This window comes from Ursus arctos, unplaced genomic scaffold (assembly GCF_023065955.2).
Source record: "Ursus arctos isolate Adak ecotype North America unplaced genomic scaffold, UrsArc2.0 scaffold_17, whole genome shotgun sequence".
Taxonomy (NCBI): domain Eukaryota; kingdom Metazoa; phylum Chordata; class Mammalia; order Carnivora; family Ursidae; genus Ursus; species Ursus arctos.
Genome location: NW_026622841.1, coordinates 17,088,355 through 17,102,248, shown reverse-complemented (window position 1 = coordinate 17,102,248; position 13,894 = coordinate 17,088,355). Strand labels below are relative to the sequence as shown.

At 47.5% G+C, this 13,894-nt stretch overlaps 1 protein-coding gene across 2 annotated transcripts in view; it reads right to left on the bottom strand.

The window, feature by feature from the left end:
- The window catches only part of ATP8B1 (ATPase phospholipid transporting 8B1), a 126,168-nt gene extending 117,746 nt beyond the window's left edge, over positions 1 to 8,422 (bottom strand). The window contains exon 1 of one of the 2 annotated variants that reach the window (XM_057313374.1): positions 8,323 to 8,422. Coding sequence is in view for 1 of the 2 variants with exons in the window: in XM_026496384.4 (XP_026352169.3) it covers positions 1,172 to 1,200 (29 nt within the window). In the remaining variant the exon portion in view is untranslated. Of the gene's footprint in view, positions 1 to 1,171; positions 1,286 to 8,322 lie in introns of those variants that run through there. The other variant, XM_026496384.4, reaches the window with a different exon arrangement.
- Positions 8,423 to 13,894: the final 5,472 nt, after the last annotated feature.

Below are 13,894 nucleotides of genomic sequence, written 5' to 3'. Positions count from 1 at the left end.
AATCTGAAGGCAATGCAACCAGGAAGATGGGGGAGAATCTTTTCTCAAGCCAACGGGGCGGGCAGTTTCCGGGAAGGGAGCTCGGCGGCGTCCAGCGCTGAACAAGGACTTGGAGTCGGCCGGGGACACCGCGGGCAGGCTGGAGGGGTCAGGTGGGGTTGAGGGGCACTCGCGGCCCCAGGAACCCCTGCCTGGCACGAGTCTACTCCCCTCCCGCGTTCCGCATCCCCTCCGCACTCTCGTGCACCCCCGACAGCTGCGGCGAATCCGCGTTCCCAGCCGCGTCCCGGGACCAGGCGCGCACACCCCCTCGGAGAAGTTGGGCAGACAACGGAAGGCGTTTCTTTCACTTGGGGATGTGTGGGGCTGGTGGAGGGTTAAAACACGCCATTCTCTGCAACCCCCGCCCCGACAAGTTGCCCCTCCGCACGCACACCCGCCAAGTGACAGCCCCCGCCGGGCATCATACTGGGGAGGGAAAGAGATGGCTTGTGGCGGTGCCACGGGAGCTGGCGGAGACGTCCCTACCATCACCGGGAAAGGAGTCCCTCTTCCCCATCACCTCCCGACCTGCGCTAAAGCTCGCGTAAGATGTCAGGAGGGTACCTAGTCCTGCAGCAGGCGCGGTGGAAGCGAACTCGTCCTTCCATCCCTCCCCGCAGGTGCGCCAGGTACATTAGGTCCTAAGGTCTTTTTCAGACACGTTGGCATCGGCTCCCAAAAGGGGCCCCAGCAGAACTTGGCCACAGGAGACTTCTGGAGGGGCAGCAGACACTGCAGGGAAGCCTGCAGCACTGCCCCTCAAGGACCTGCAAGTCCTGTCCGGCTCGCCCCTTATAGCTTGACCGCAGACATGTGCGTGGCAAACCCAAACAACCCGAACGCCACCTGCGAGTTTCCGCTCGCTCCCGCAGGTGAAACCTCCTGAACGTCTCCACAGCGCTGCCTGCCCGGCCAGCTGTGCCTCCCCATCCCCGAGGCCGCGAAGTTTCCTGGCCCCCACCTAAATCCCACCCGTGTGGGCTCCGAGCCGGAAGGTGCGGACAGCTGCTGCCACCGCATCCCAGATCACGGGAGTCCGCCCGCTCCGGGGCGGCCAGAGGACCTGTGGGACACCGCCGGATCCGCCCCGTGGGGAAAGTCGGGGGCCCGCTGCCGCGCCCCTCCTTACCTGGCGCTCTCCGGCCCGGGCTGGGACATCCGCCGGGTGCGCGCCCCTCCGCGCGCTCGCTGCGCACCTGGCCGCCGCCGCCGCCGCCGCCACCGCCCGGCCCCAGCCCCGGCGGCCGCGCTAGCCCTTCATGGCGCACGGGGGCTGGCCCGGGGCCCCGGGAAGCGTGTCCAGTTGGCGGCGGCTCCTCTGGCTCTCGCCTCTCTCCAATGGCTCCCCGCCTTCCCCCGCCCCGCGTCCGTGCGCCCGTCCTCAGCGGCCGCCCTTTTCCCTCCGCACCCCCGGACCGGCCAAACTGGTTTCTCCGCTCCGGGGTGGTGCCTCCAGTCTCTCTTCGCCAGCCGCGGCTGGGGCTGGGGCTGGGGCTGGGGGCGGGCCCGGCCGTCTGCCCTCCCTTTGTCCCTCCCGGGGGCGGAAAGGGGCTGGACGGGGAGCCCCTGGGCGGGCACACCAGGCCCAGGTCCAGCCTGCGCCCGCCGTGCGCCCTGGCGGCCGGTGGGCACCCCGGCCGTCCCCCGAGTACGTCCCCGGCCTCGCCCGGCCCGCGACCCGGCAGCTGCGGTCGCTGTCGGCTCCTCGGGCGCTCCCGCCTCTCTGGGGCCCGCGCTCGCCACCCCCACCCCCCGGCCCCGCTTCACTTTCCCGCCGCCCTCGGCCGGCCTGGCCGCCACCCGGGGTCGGTGACCGCGCCAGCCCGGAAAGCTGGCCCAGCTGCGGCTCGCCTGGGACCTGACCTCCGTCGGTAAGGGGAGCTGTACACTCTCGACGCCAAGTCACGTTCCGGGGCCGGCCGCCGAACCCGCGTCGCGGTTCACCGCGCGGAGGGGGGGAAGGGACTACGCCAAAACCCCTGAAGAAACTTATTCGGTAGTGGCAGCAAGCAGGCTTTCTGCTGAGACCAAGCCCCTTCGCCTTTAGGGGGAAGGGGTCAAAGCAGCCAAGGTGCGGCAGGTGAAATGGCACGCAGTAGCTGGAAATTTGGGACTCGCGCGCGTGGTCGCTGGGCTCGTGTCTGGCCTTATGAATCGTGCAACAGTATACACAGCACATTCTTTACCTGGAAAGTCCGTTCAGAATTTTATCGTGCACCCACAATGGAAGAGACTGAAGAGAATGGAGGAAAGTCAAAGAGGAATCAGAGTTTGCTTAAAATGTAGCAGCGAAGATAGAATTCATAAACATCTAGTTACCTGCAGGTCAGAGAATTTCACGTCACTGGCCTGAGAGTTCGGATGCCCACCTGGGGGCTTAAGGAAGACTTCTCTGAGGAGGCCATGCTTTGGATGGGGCTCAGAGGTCCCCACTTTTAGGAATCAGATTTGGGAGAGGATATTCAAAGAATAGCCCACGATTTGGTCTCCAGGTACATGAAAGAGTCAACCAATATTGTTAAACCCTAAACTGTCCTGAGTTTCTTTTTCATTCGACACACTTGATTTTTTTTTTTAAGTAATCTCTACGCCCAACGTGAGGCTTCTACTCATGACGCTAGATGGAGAGTCACATGCTCCACCCACTGAGCCAGCCAGGCTCCCTGTCACACTTGACTTTTGACCAAGTGGGCTGGTCAGTCATTTAATCTCTCTGGGCCTCAGTTTCCTCATCTATAAAATGAGACTGGACCAGATGATCTCAAATGGTTCCTTCCATTTTCCGAACTCAACAGCAGAGCAAAGGTACAGAAGCCAGAAAACACAGGGCCCAGTGAGCAACAATGGGGAAAAGCAGTTGGCTGACAGTGCAATGGTTATCCATAAGGCTGGAGAGGGAACTGGGGCCTAGAAGCCTTGGGAGGCAGGTTAAGGAGTTTGGGCTTCCTTTTGACAGCACCTGCAAACCACTGAAAGTTTACGATCACAGCTGTGACACGATCCAGGTTGTGTTTTAGGGGAAGTAACGGGACTCGTTTGAAAGAAGATAAGACTGAAGATGAGGGTACCACTTAGAAAGCTAGTGAAGCAACATAATGTGGGCCTGAAGGAGTTGCCACTGGAAGGAGGAGGAACTTTCAGGGACAGCAACAGGAGAAATGGCAGGGTGCAGAAGGGCCAGAAGCTGCGACTGGAAGACAGAAGCATGAAGATGAGCCAAGTTCCCTAAGCTCGGTGCTGGCGTTAGTAGGAGCAGCTGAGTCAGAAAGAAGGGAGGCCACTGAGGAGGGCTCTGCCCCACCAGGAGAAAGGCAGGTACACCTAAGAATCAAGAGATGACTCTAGACTAAAGGAAGGATCCCTTCTTTCTTGCAGGTCTACCAGCAATGCTCAACCTGTCCAAGAAAGCATTGCATAGAAGAAAGACGACACTAAGACACTTCCAGTCCACGGCTACACTCCGATCTGATCAATAACATTGCTGTGGCTGTGTTTATCACCCCTGAGTAGACACTGAAGATTTCAAGCTAGTTTGTTTCTCTGACAGACCACATGGAGTGGAGGGTGGGGACAGGTGGGGATAAAGGGACATGATGTACCGGTATTGTTTTAAAGATTCATTCATTTAAAAATAGCACATAGTAGGCACTGTTCTAGTTGCTTGGATACATCAGTGAACCAGTCAGGCAAATTGTATCTTAAAAGGTGACGAATGCTTTGAAAAAATAGAACAGGACTGGCTGGGAGAGGGCCACTGAGGGAGACTTCTAGGGTGCTATGAAAGTTCTATATCTTGACCTGGGTGGTGGTTATATGAGTGTCTACATATATAAGAGTTCACTGCCCTGTACACTTCACATTTCTACATTAAAAAAATAAATAATAAAAACAGCAGGGTTAAGAGATTAGGGGTGGGAGAAAGAGGTGCAATTTTAAATAAACGGTCAAGGTAGCCATCATAAAGAGTTGGATTTGGAAAAGACTTGCAAGAAGGTGAAGGAGTTTCATCCTAGGGGAGAGAAATTCCCTGCAAACTCATCTCACCCAGAACCCACCAGACAAAGCCTATTCAAAGCCTGTCCTACTGAGTTTCCCTCCCATGTTGCCTTCCCGGTCATTGAGAAGGCAACTCTCAGAGCACATCAGCTGCCGTTGCTGAGAAAGGAAGTAGTCCTGCTTTTTGTCCTCTCGGAGAGAACAATGCCAAATTTCAGGGTGCCTTGTCAGGTCCATCCCCGAAAGTGTTTCATGAATGCGACAAAGATTGATTTTGAAATGTATCTTACATGAGTCACTTCTTTGTCCTGGCAGCGGCCCTGATCCCACCAGCCTCTGGGCTTCTTTCTCAGCATACCCTGATGGGATTGAGTAAGCATTCTGGTTTTATGTAGAAGCCACTCCCATTCCATAACCAACACCTTTCCCTTGCAAGGGAAAATAATTCCATGCGGGGGGGGGGGGGGGGGGAATAATCGACAGAAATAGGCATTTCTAAATAAGGCTAACAATGCTTTTCAGATTTTGCCAGTTCGCAATTTCCTGTTTCTTTTTGTTTTCTTTTCTCTCTCCCTCCCTCCCTCTCTCTTTCTCTCTCTTTTTTTTTTTCCTTTCTTGGCAACACTCCTGCGCATTTCCATGATGTGGGCAGGAAGGCTTGGAGAGGGAGGCTGGCAAGAGTACTAGCTCATTTTACCGAAAATTCATTTCCTAGATTTTTTGTCTACAAGATATGAGCTAAAGAATGGACAAAGTTGTAAGGGAGGTGATACTGCCTGTTATTCCACTCTTTACTAAGCTCAACGGTCACTTAAACTAAAGCATTTAATTCCAACCACACTAGGTGCTGTGAAGTCGAGATTAACTCAGTTCGAAGGCAAATTCTTCCCAGGCGTTTTCTAACCCAGCTCCAGAACACTAAACAGGATTAAGAAGCTACCTCTTAGGTGAGCCTGTCTTTGCAATAAGTGAAATTAGATGCTTCAAATAGTCCACCCCACTTTCTTTTACATGGCATTTTATTTTTTTTAAAAGATTTTATTTATTTATTTGACAGAGACAGAGACAGCCAGCGAGAGAGGGAACACAAGCAGGGGGAGTGGAAGAAGAAGAAGGAGGCTCATAGCGGAGGAGCCTGATGTGGGGCTTGATCCCAGAACGCTGGGATCACGCCCTGAGCCAAAGGCAGACGCTTAATGACTGCGCCACCCAGGCGCCCTTACATGGCATTTTAAACAACAGGGATAGATGGTGTGGTCTGTTGTCTCTGAACAAATAATTTTCCAAATTCCTCCTGACTTAATATGCTGCAATTCCACCTTCTTTACTACTTACTGACTTCTTTTTTCTGACCACCATTTTAAATTAAAAAATTGGACTGCAGGGGCGCCTGGGTGGCTCAGTCATTAAGCGTCTGCCTTTGGCTCAGGTCATAATCCCAGCATTCTGGGACCGAGCCCCGCAAAGGGCTCCCTGCTCAGTGGGAAGCCTACTTCTCCCTCTCTCACTCCCCCTGCTTGTGTTCCCTCTCTCACTGCCTCTCTCTCTCTGTCAAATAAATAAATAAAATCTTAAAAAAAAAAAAAAATGGGCTGCAAAAGAAACCTGAAACAACAGGGAACTAAGTGCATCTCAGTTCTTTTGTTACTACCCATGCTTAACATGCAAGAGATGTCAGGGAGGTAATATTTCTCAGCACATTATTAAAGTTCATATCTCTTTCTTTGATATTCACGAGTAGGTAAATATATAGGATATAGTTATTTTATATATATATGTATAATATATATACAGTTATTTTTTTCTACAAGATTTTAATTACCTACTATCTGTATGAAAATGTCATGAACCTTACATTGAACTGAGCTGATAACACCAGTTAAACTTAATTCATATAATTAACAATTTTCCAAAATACCTGGTGACCGTTGTTAATATATGTAGCCATGTTTTCATGTGACCGTAAGAAGTTTGTATGTATTACCTGTTTTCATCATTTCCCACTGTGTCATGAAAACAGTTCACTTTTCCAACTTCAGCCCTCATTCCTCATGAACTAACCTCCCACTATTCCAAGCTGCTTGTAGTTCACTGAATTCTAAACAGCACTTGATGGGGGCACCTGGGCGGCTCAGTCAGTTAAGCGCCTGCCTTTGGCTCGAGTCATGATGTTGGGGTCCTAGGATCAAGCCCCACATCAGGCTTCCTGCTTCAGTGGGGAGTCTATTTCTCTCTCTGCCTCTGCTCCCCACCCCCACCCCCAACTCATGCATGTGTTCTCTCTCTCTCAAATAATTAATCTTTTTTAAAAAATTGCACTTGATGTTTCCTCGGTCCTCCTAATTCATCTGCCTGGTTTCCAGCCAAAGTAACTTCCTCTGGGTTAAGTCTTGCCCCAGATGCCCCCAGACAGTAGTTCCCATAGCATAGGGAAGCCTTAATCCCACTATATTTTAACTGTTTACCTGTAATCATTCCCCACGGCACGTGAGCCCTTTGAGACCTGAGACTGAGTCTTACTCTTCTTGGCCTCCCTTGGCATAGAACATTGCTCGGGCACCTAAGTGCCTGTTAATTCTTGTAGAATGGTCTGCATAGCCATCATTCTCAGTATTTGTATTTTCTTCTGCTGAGGATTTATTTAATCATTGCTATTGTTAAATATTTATGTATTTACCAGATTGGCTTCCAGAAATATCTGACCATCTACAACCCACCACTGTTTTAAAGGCTTCTAAACGTCTTACTTTTCTCTGGTTCTTATTATTTAGTGGGTGTGATTTGCCATCCTTGACTTGCTTCTAGAAATGGTGTGCCTCCAGTGCAATAAAAGTTTGTGTTTTATTAGAACTAGGACATGATTAAGCTTTTGTTGCCAACACCGGGGCAATAGAAAGCATGGTATTCAAATTCTTCCATAAAGTTATAGCAGCCTATGCTGTGTCTGAGTACTGCCTTTTTAATTTTCCTAAACTGCCAGCCACCTCAAATGGTTGTCCCTCCCAATTAAATGCAAAACCAAAATAGTAAGAAACGATTTTTTACTGATCACACTGGCAAAGACAAAAAATAAAATAAAAAGGTCTGGAATTGCACTGCATTGACCGTGTTTATGAGGAAACAGGCACTCAGAGGCTGTTGGTGGCCGTGTATTGTGTAACTCCCTTGGGAGGAAATACAGAAGCACATAGGAAAACATACATGCCTTGTGCCGCAAGAATCCATGTCTAGGAATTCGTCCTAGAGATATATTTGAGCATTTACACAGAAGTAAGTTTACAAATATGTATCGCAGCACGTTTTTCACGGCAAAAGACCAGAGGTGACCTCAATGCCCATTAATAGAAGTTACATCCAGAAAACGGAACAATAATCAGCCTTTTTTGAAAATTAGGAGCTCTACTTGTGCTGTTTAGAACATCTCCAAAATATATTGCTACATGAAAATGCAAAGTACAGAAGAGTATGTGTGTACAAATAAAATATATGTGATGTTTATAGGTTGTCTCCATTTGTGTAACATATAAATAATATACATGTGTGTTATATATTTGTGTGACAGATGGATAACCTGGAAGGATGACAAGAAACTGTTAACAGTGCTCATCTCTACGGAGGAGACCAATTTTTCACAGTTGTACAGTTGAAATTCTTTTTTTTTTCTTTTTTTTTTTTTTTTTTACTATGTTCCTGTATAGCTTTTAAATTTAACTTAGTTTGGTCAAAGTAATAAATACCTCTAGTTTAAAAACTCAACTAGTACTACAAAGTTTCTAATGAAAGACAATAACCGCTCTATCCCCTACCATTTCTCATGCTTGAATGATGTTCTCCAGAGAACTTTTGGTTGGTCCTTGCATTTATTTTCACAATACCATTAATGTGTTTATATTGCCATTTCTGATGTTTTTCCGTCTTAGACATCATCTACGGACTTCCTGCTGTGGGGGAGGAAGAGTTAACTGTCCTGCATTCTAGTCCCAGAACAGCTACGTGCCCACACACTCACTCACCCTCTCTCCCGCCATCATTACATTGCCGTTATAGTTAAATCGTGTTCACTGGATATAGTATTATGACGATGGAAATATTGTTTGCACCGAAGCTCATGGTATTCTATGATTATATTTCCTTTTTCATAAAGTTTTTTGTTTTGACCTGGGTTAATTATTGCCTTTTTTCCCCCCACTTACTACCCCCCACCTTTTTCCTACCATTAAATTGGCCTCAAATTGCTCACATAACCACAAAGGTCCTTTCAGGAGAGTCAAACACACAACTTACCGTTTACATTCTTCCTCCTTGGGACATCTTCTGCTGGAGCCTTCTGTCCCCTGTTCCTGTGTGAATAGATTGCTGTCCAACAGGACTTCCCTTCACCATCCTCCTGAAACTCCCTGCTACTTCACATTTTCTTTTTTATTGGACTTGCTAATTCTGGTGGAGCACGTCTAAAAAAGGAAACAGGAGAGAGGAATATTTTGCGGCTTACTATGTCAGTTAGGATAGCTTTAGTGGTCTGGAACACAAACGGGTTGTTTCGTCATCATCATCATCAACAAACCCATAAGTCTCTGGAGGTGGAGGGTTCACAGCTGGCTCAGTGATTCCATCAGAGCCCAAGTACTTCTCATACTTCTGCTCTGCTTTCATCGTAGTGGTGGCACTGTCCCTCTTTCAGGTCACAGGTGGCTGCAGCAGCTAGCTAATTTCATTTGCCAGAAACTGGTCACCTAACTGACCCTAGCTCAATGGAAGACCGAGAGAATGAGTATATGTCATTATCAGCACCGACTGTGGGAACTGGTCTCTGTCAGTAGGAATGGAGTTTTGGGGGAGGAGCTGTGGGATAGGCAACCCACAAGACCTGTACATTTCCACTTCTGGAAATGTCTTTATTCCACTTTCATAGGTAAACTGGGTATAGAATTCGAGACTGGAAAGCTTTTTTTTTTTTTTTTAATTTTTTAGAATTCCTTTGAGTCTAAACTCCAGTGTCGCTGTTCGGATGTTTGATGTTATTCTGATTCCTAGTTCTCCACAGGCGACCAGCTTTCCATTTCTGGGAAGGTTTTTCTCTAGTTCTAAACTTTTATTGGAATGTGTCTCTCCTCATTGCCTTTCATTTATTTGTGAAACTAACCGAAAACCAATCCTTACCTTTTACAACCAGAGTAGCAACTTTATAAATTAACTCACAGAGAGGTATCAAGACCTGGGAATACTTCGGTAAGCTTTCTTTCCACCAACCATATAGGACTTCGTGGTCTTCAGTAGTTTTATCCCAAATGAACGGGTAAAAGGTGGGAATTTCACAACAGTAACTGATGGTTAAGATGTTCATGTTTATCTCTGAAACTAATAAAAAAAAAGTTCATATTTTTTACTCTTCAATTCATATCTCCTAATCAGCTTCTAACCCTTCCTTCCTCTTTCTTTCTTTCTTTTTTTTCTTTTCTTCTCTTCTCTTTTCTTTCCTTTTGCACTTAGATCCCTGATCCTTTTGGAATTTATGTCTTGTGTATGATAAAAAGAATTACTCTAATTTTATTTTTTCAAATGGCTAACCACACATTCCAGTATTATTTATTTAAAGCCAACATTTGCATCAGTGATGAGATGACACTTTTATCATACACTAATCAGACAGATGGATCTGTTTCTCTTCTACTGCTCTGTTTGCTTCTCTGCACCAGCACCACACTGTGCTCATTAGGAAGTCTTTCTAGTTTTATTTAATATTGTTGGAGCCTGTCCTCTCTCATAGCTTTTCTCCCCCCGCCCCAGCCTTTTGGAAATATAATTGACATGTAACATTGTGTACGTTTCAGGTGTACAACGTGATAACTGATACACATATATATTATGAAATGTTTATCATAATGAGGTTAATTAACACATATTCTACCCCCCTTCTTTTTTTACAAATTAAAGTTGGGTATCAAGAAAGGGTTGAGGGATGTCTGGGTGGCTCAGACTGTTGGCCAAGTCCGATTCTTGGTTTCAGCTCAGATCATGAACTCAGGGTCATACGATCAAGCCCTGTGTTGGGCTCCATGCTCAGGGCAGAGTCTGCTTAAGATTCTCTCTACCTCTGGGGGCTTATGTCTTAACTCCCCCTTGCCTGTGATATTGACAAATGCCTTGTGGTTAATTGCCTTATTTTAGGACCTTTTGCAGAAGTCATTTCTGCAAAGGCTGCAAAGCAGAATGTCAGTGCCGTCCTGTCTAAGCCGCAGCACAGGATGTTAGCGCTGTTTTATCTTAGCTGTCCTGACTCCATATTTTCTTGTTGGGGACCCTGGCCCTGACTACCTAACTGCCCAACTAACTCCTAACAACAGCACTTTCAGAACCCAAGAACGATCCATAAGGACAAAGGATAGAGCTAACTGATAAAACCCATGCTACCCTCAGGACAACTTTATCCTCTACATTCTTAAGGACTTGATAGTACTAAAGCCTGTTGCTCCAACTTCTCTTTCCTTAGGATGAGGACATTCCCAAGACGTTCCTCACATTCTCATGCATTGAGATTCTGGTTGACTTTCCTTCCCCCATCCACTACTGAAAACAAATGCAAGTATTTAGAACACAGACCAAAAAAAAAAAAAAAAGAAAAGAAAAAATTGGCTTTTTAAGGTATGCTTCATTTAAAAGTAATTTTTATTTATTTTTTAAGATTTTATTTATTTATTTGACAGAGAGAGACAGCCAGCAAGAGAGGGAACACAAGCAGGGGGAGTGGGAGAGGAAGAAGCAGGCTCCTAGCGGAGAAGCCTGATGTGGGGCTCGATCCCAGAACGCCAGGATCACACCCTGAGCCGAAGGCAGACGCTTAACGACTGTGCCACCCAGGCGCCCCTTAAAAGTAATTTTTAAACCCGGGGCATTATGGATGGTTCAGTTGGTTAAACGTCTGCCTTTGGTTCAGGTCATGATCCCAGAGTCCTGGGATCGAGCCCCACATCAGGCTCCCTGCTCTGCGGGGAGCCTGCTTCTCTCCCTCTGCTGCTCCCCCTGCTTGTGCTCTCTCTCTCAAATAAATAAATAAAATATTTTAAAAAATGTGTTAAACACCTGTGCATTGAAATCTAAATAATCTATGACATCTGGTTGTGGGGCACCTGATAAAAAAATGACTCAAATTCCATCCTGTGAGTCAAATGTTACTGTGCTTCTCTGAGTCCCAGCACTTAAGTCCTGCACAAGCATATGTCCCTATGACTCACTTAAAATTAATCTCTCAAAAATGTTGACAATTAAACGTTGGCAGGTGATGAGGCCGACGCTGGCTAGTCCTAAGCAATGCCAAGTGACCGCTAGGACAGAGCAGCGATTTTCAAACTTTTTTACGAAGTTTTCTCTCTCTCTTTTAACCGTAAGACCTTAAAGCAGGAGTGTCATGTGAGGGGCTGACCTGTTTGAATCAATGGTGGGACCCCAGTGGCACGTCTACCATGAAGCTAATGACACCCAGACTTTAGGGACCCTTAAAGACCTTGTGCCTAAGTTTGTATTTTTAATTTTGTAGTTGTTTCTTTAAAGAACCCATCCTTTCACCCCTTGTATACACCTTAGGCCCCATAAAACCTGGTTCCAGCCCTGGACAAGCCCCAGCACCTCATCCCTTTCCCTCACTCTTCAGTCCCCCTCCATGGAACCCCAAACCTGTGGGGAACAAAATTAAAAAAACCACCTGGAAGATGGTACAATTCCTGAACTAGGAATTAGGGAGAGGGTCTGAGGCCTGCACCTGCTACTGGCCTCTTGTGTGCCTCGGTCAGTTCACCTGACCTTTCTCAGAGCGAATTCCATGACATGTAATATGGCTATGCATGACCAGATGGTCATCAAGGTCCCTTTCAAAACTGAAAGATTTTGATCCAAAGTCCACCTCCATTGTCTCTCTCACACGAGCTCCCATCCTCGGGCTCCTCGTTCTTCCTCCCTGAGGCGCTAGGAAACCTCAACCCACCCCCCTGACATCCCGGGCTCCCCCCAGGCTGGGCCCAGGCCCACCTTCTTCAAGCAAGGACTTCAGGGGTCATGATGGGACAGCTCGCTCTTCTCCCCATGGTTCAGTACATCTTCTCCTGCTAGATGTCAGCTGAAAGAGAGAAATGACAGATCCCAGCCACGTGTGTTAACCCTTCCAAGATTACCTTCATTTTCAACAGAAATTAATGTTTTAGCTCAATGACCTAACTCTTGATGATTGGTGGTCAAATTTTAGACAGCAGCTACAGTCAAGTCTGAGAAGAGAGTCTCCTGGAGCTCCTGGAGCAGGCATTCTTTCAGAACCCCTCAAGTCACAAGAGGCCACCGCCTATTGTTCCGGAAGCAAGAGACCAACCCGAGTTGAAGGACACAAGAGTCCTGTCAACATGGCTACAAGGAGAACCTTATCTCTTTCGGAATGTCATTTGCACTCACACAATTGTTTGAGTTACGCGGTAGTGTGGTGGGGACTTCACTGGCCGAGCTGAAGTTTGTTCCCCGCTTTCTCCCTAGTCACACACCCTACAGGGGTGATATTCCTCAGGCACTGCTGGCTGCCCTAACCCGAAGGGAAAGCAAAAACAAATGGTTCATGAACAGAGATCATGGTCCTGCAAGACAGGAGTCTCCACCTGTTTACCAATGTCTCTGTGATCTACAAGTAAAAAGCACTCCTCTGGGTCTCTGGAAGTTCGGTTATTGAGAGACCCATAACTCAATTTCCTGGAGCCCTAACATCACCCTTCCCTCCACCGTGATGTGGGAAACAAAGGCAAAAGGGAATGTAAATAAAATACAATTTCCTGATAACCTGCAGTCCAGGGGCGAGTACTTGAGGCAGGCAGAGCGTGACATTCCTTCAGGAAACTCCCAACAGTCTAAATGTTAATGCTTTGCTAGAGGGAAAAACCACCTTAGCTGGACAGTGGCCAGGCCTCGGGGATTCCGAGGGTCTTCTTTAGCATATCAAAGTCCTCTTGGCCACCTCCCTTTGTCCTTACCTCCCCCAACTCCCAAGTATGTAATCAGTGCCCCTCACCACCCCAGGGCAGACGCTCTTTCAGCCCACCCGTCCTGTCCCTGTGCTTTAATTTAAAATCACCTTTTTTGCACCAAAGACATCTCAAGGATTCTTCCTTGGCCCTGGCTCTGGACCTCGCCAACATTCAAAAACTACATCACCATGAGAGATAGAAACAATCTTAAAACCCTCAACCAACCAGCCATTTTATGCAGGTGGAAACTGAGGCCCCAAGGCGAGGGTGTGGCAGAGCCAAGCAAAATTAAGTTTTAATGGCCCCAGCACAGCCCGCTTGCCCTTTAAAGTAGGTAGGTGCACCTCACTGCAATTACATGTAAATGCTTTTTAGCTATTAATAAAGCCAAATGACACTTGGTTGAAGATTTGGGGGCACCTGGGTGGTGCAGTCATTAAGCGTCTGCCTTTGGCTCAGGGCGTGATCCCAGCATTCTGGGATCGAGCCCCACATCAGGCTCCTCTGCTAGGAGCCTGCTTCTTCCTCTCCCACTCCCCCTGCTTGTGTTCCCTCTCTCGCTGGCTAACTCTCTCTCTGTCAAATAAATAAATAAAATCTTTAAAAAAAAATTTTTTTAAAAAGATGGGGGGCATTTTGCACATTTGTAGCTTTAAAGAGACCAAAGTAGGTTAGGATATAACCATTTTCCTAGAGTCATGGGGACCCACTCAAGGAGACCATGAATTTAAACCCTGAATCCCAGAACTCCAGTCTGCGTGTTATTGAAAGAAAAAAGAAAAAAAAAAAAAGAAAAAGGAATCACCTTTGTATTAGCTCTGGTGGATTCTTGTTCCTTCCCCATGGGGTGGAAGATGAGA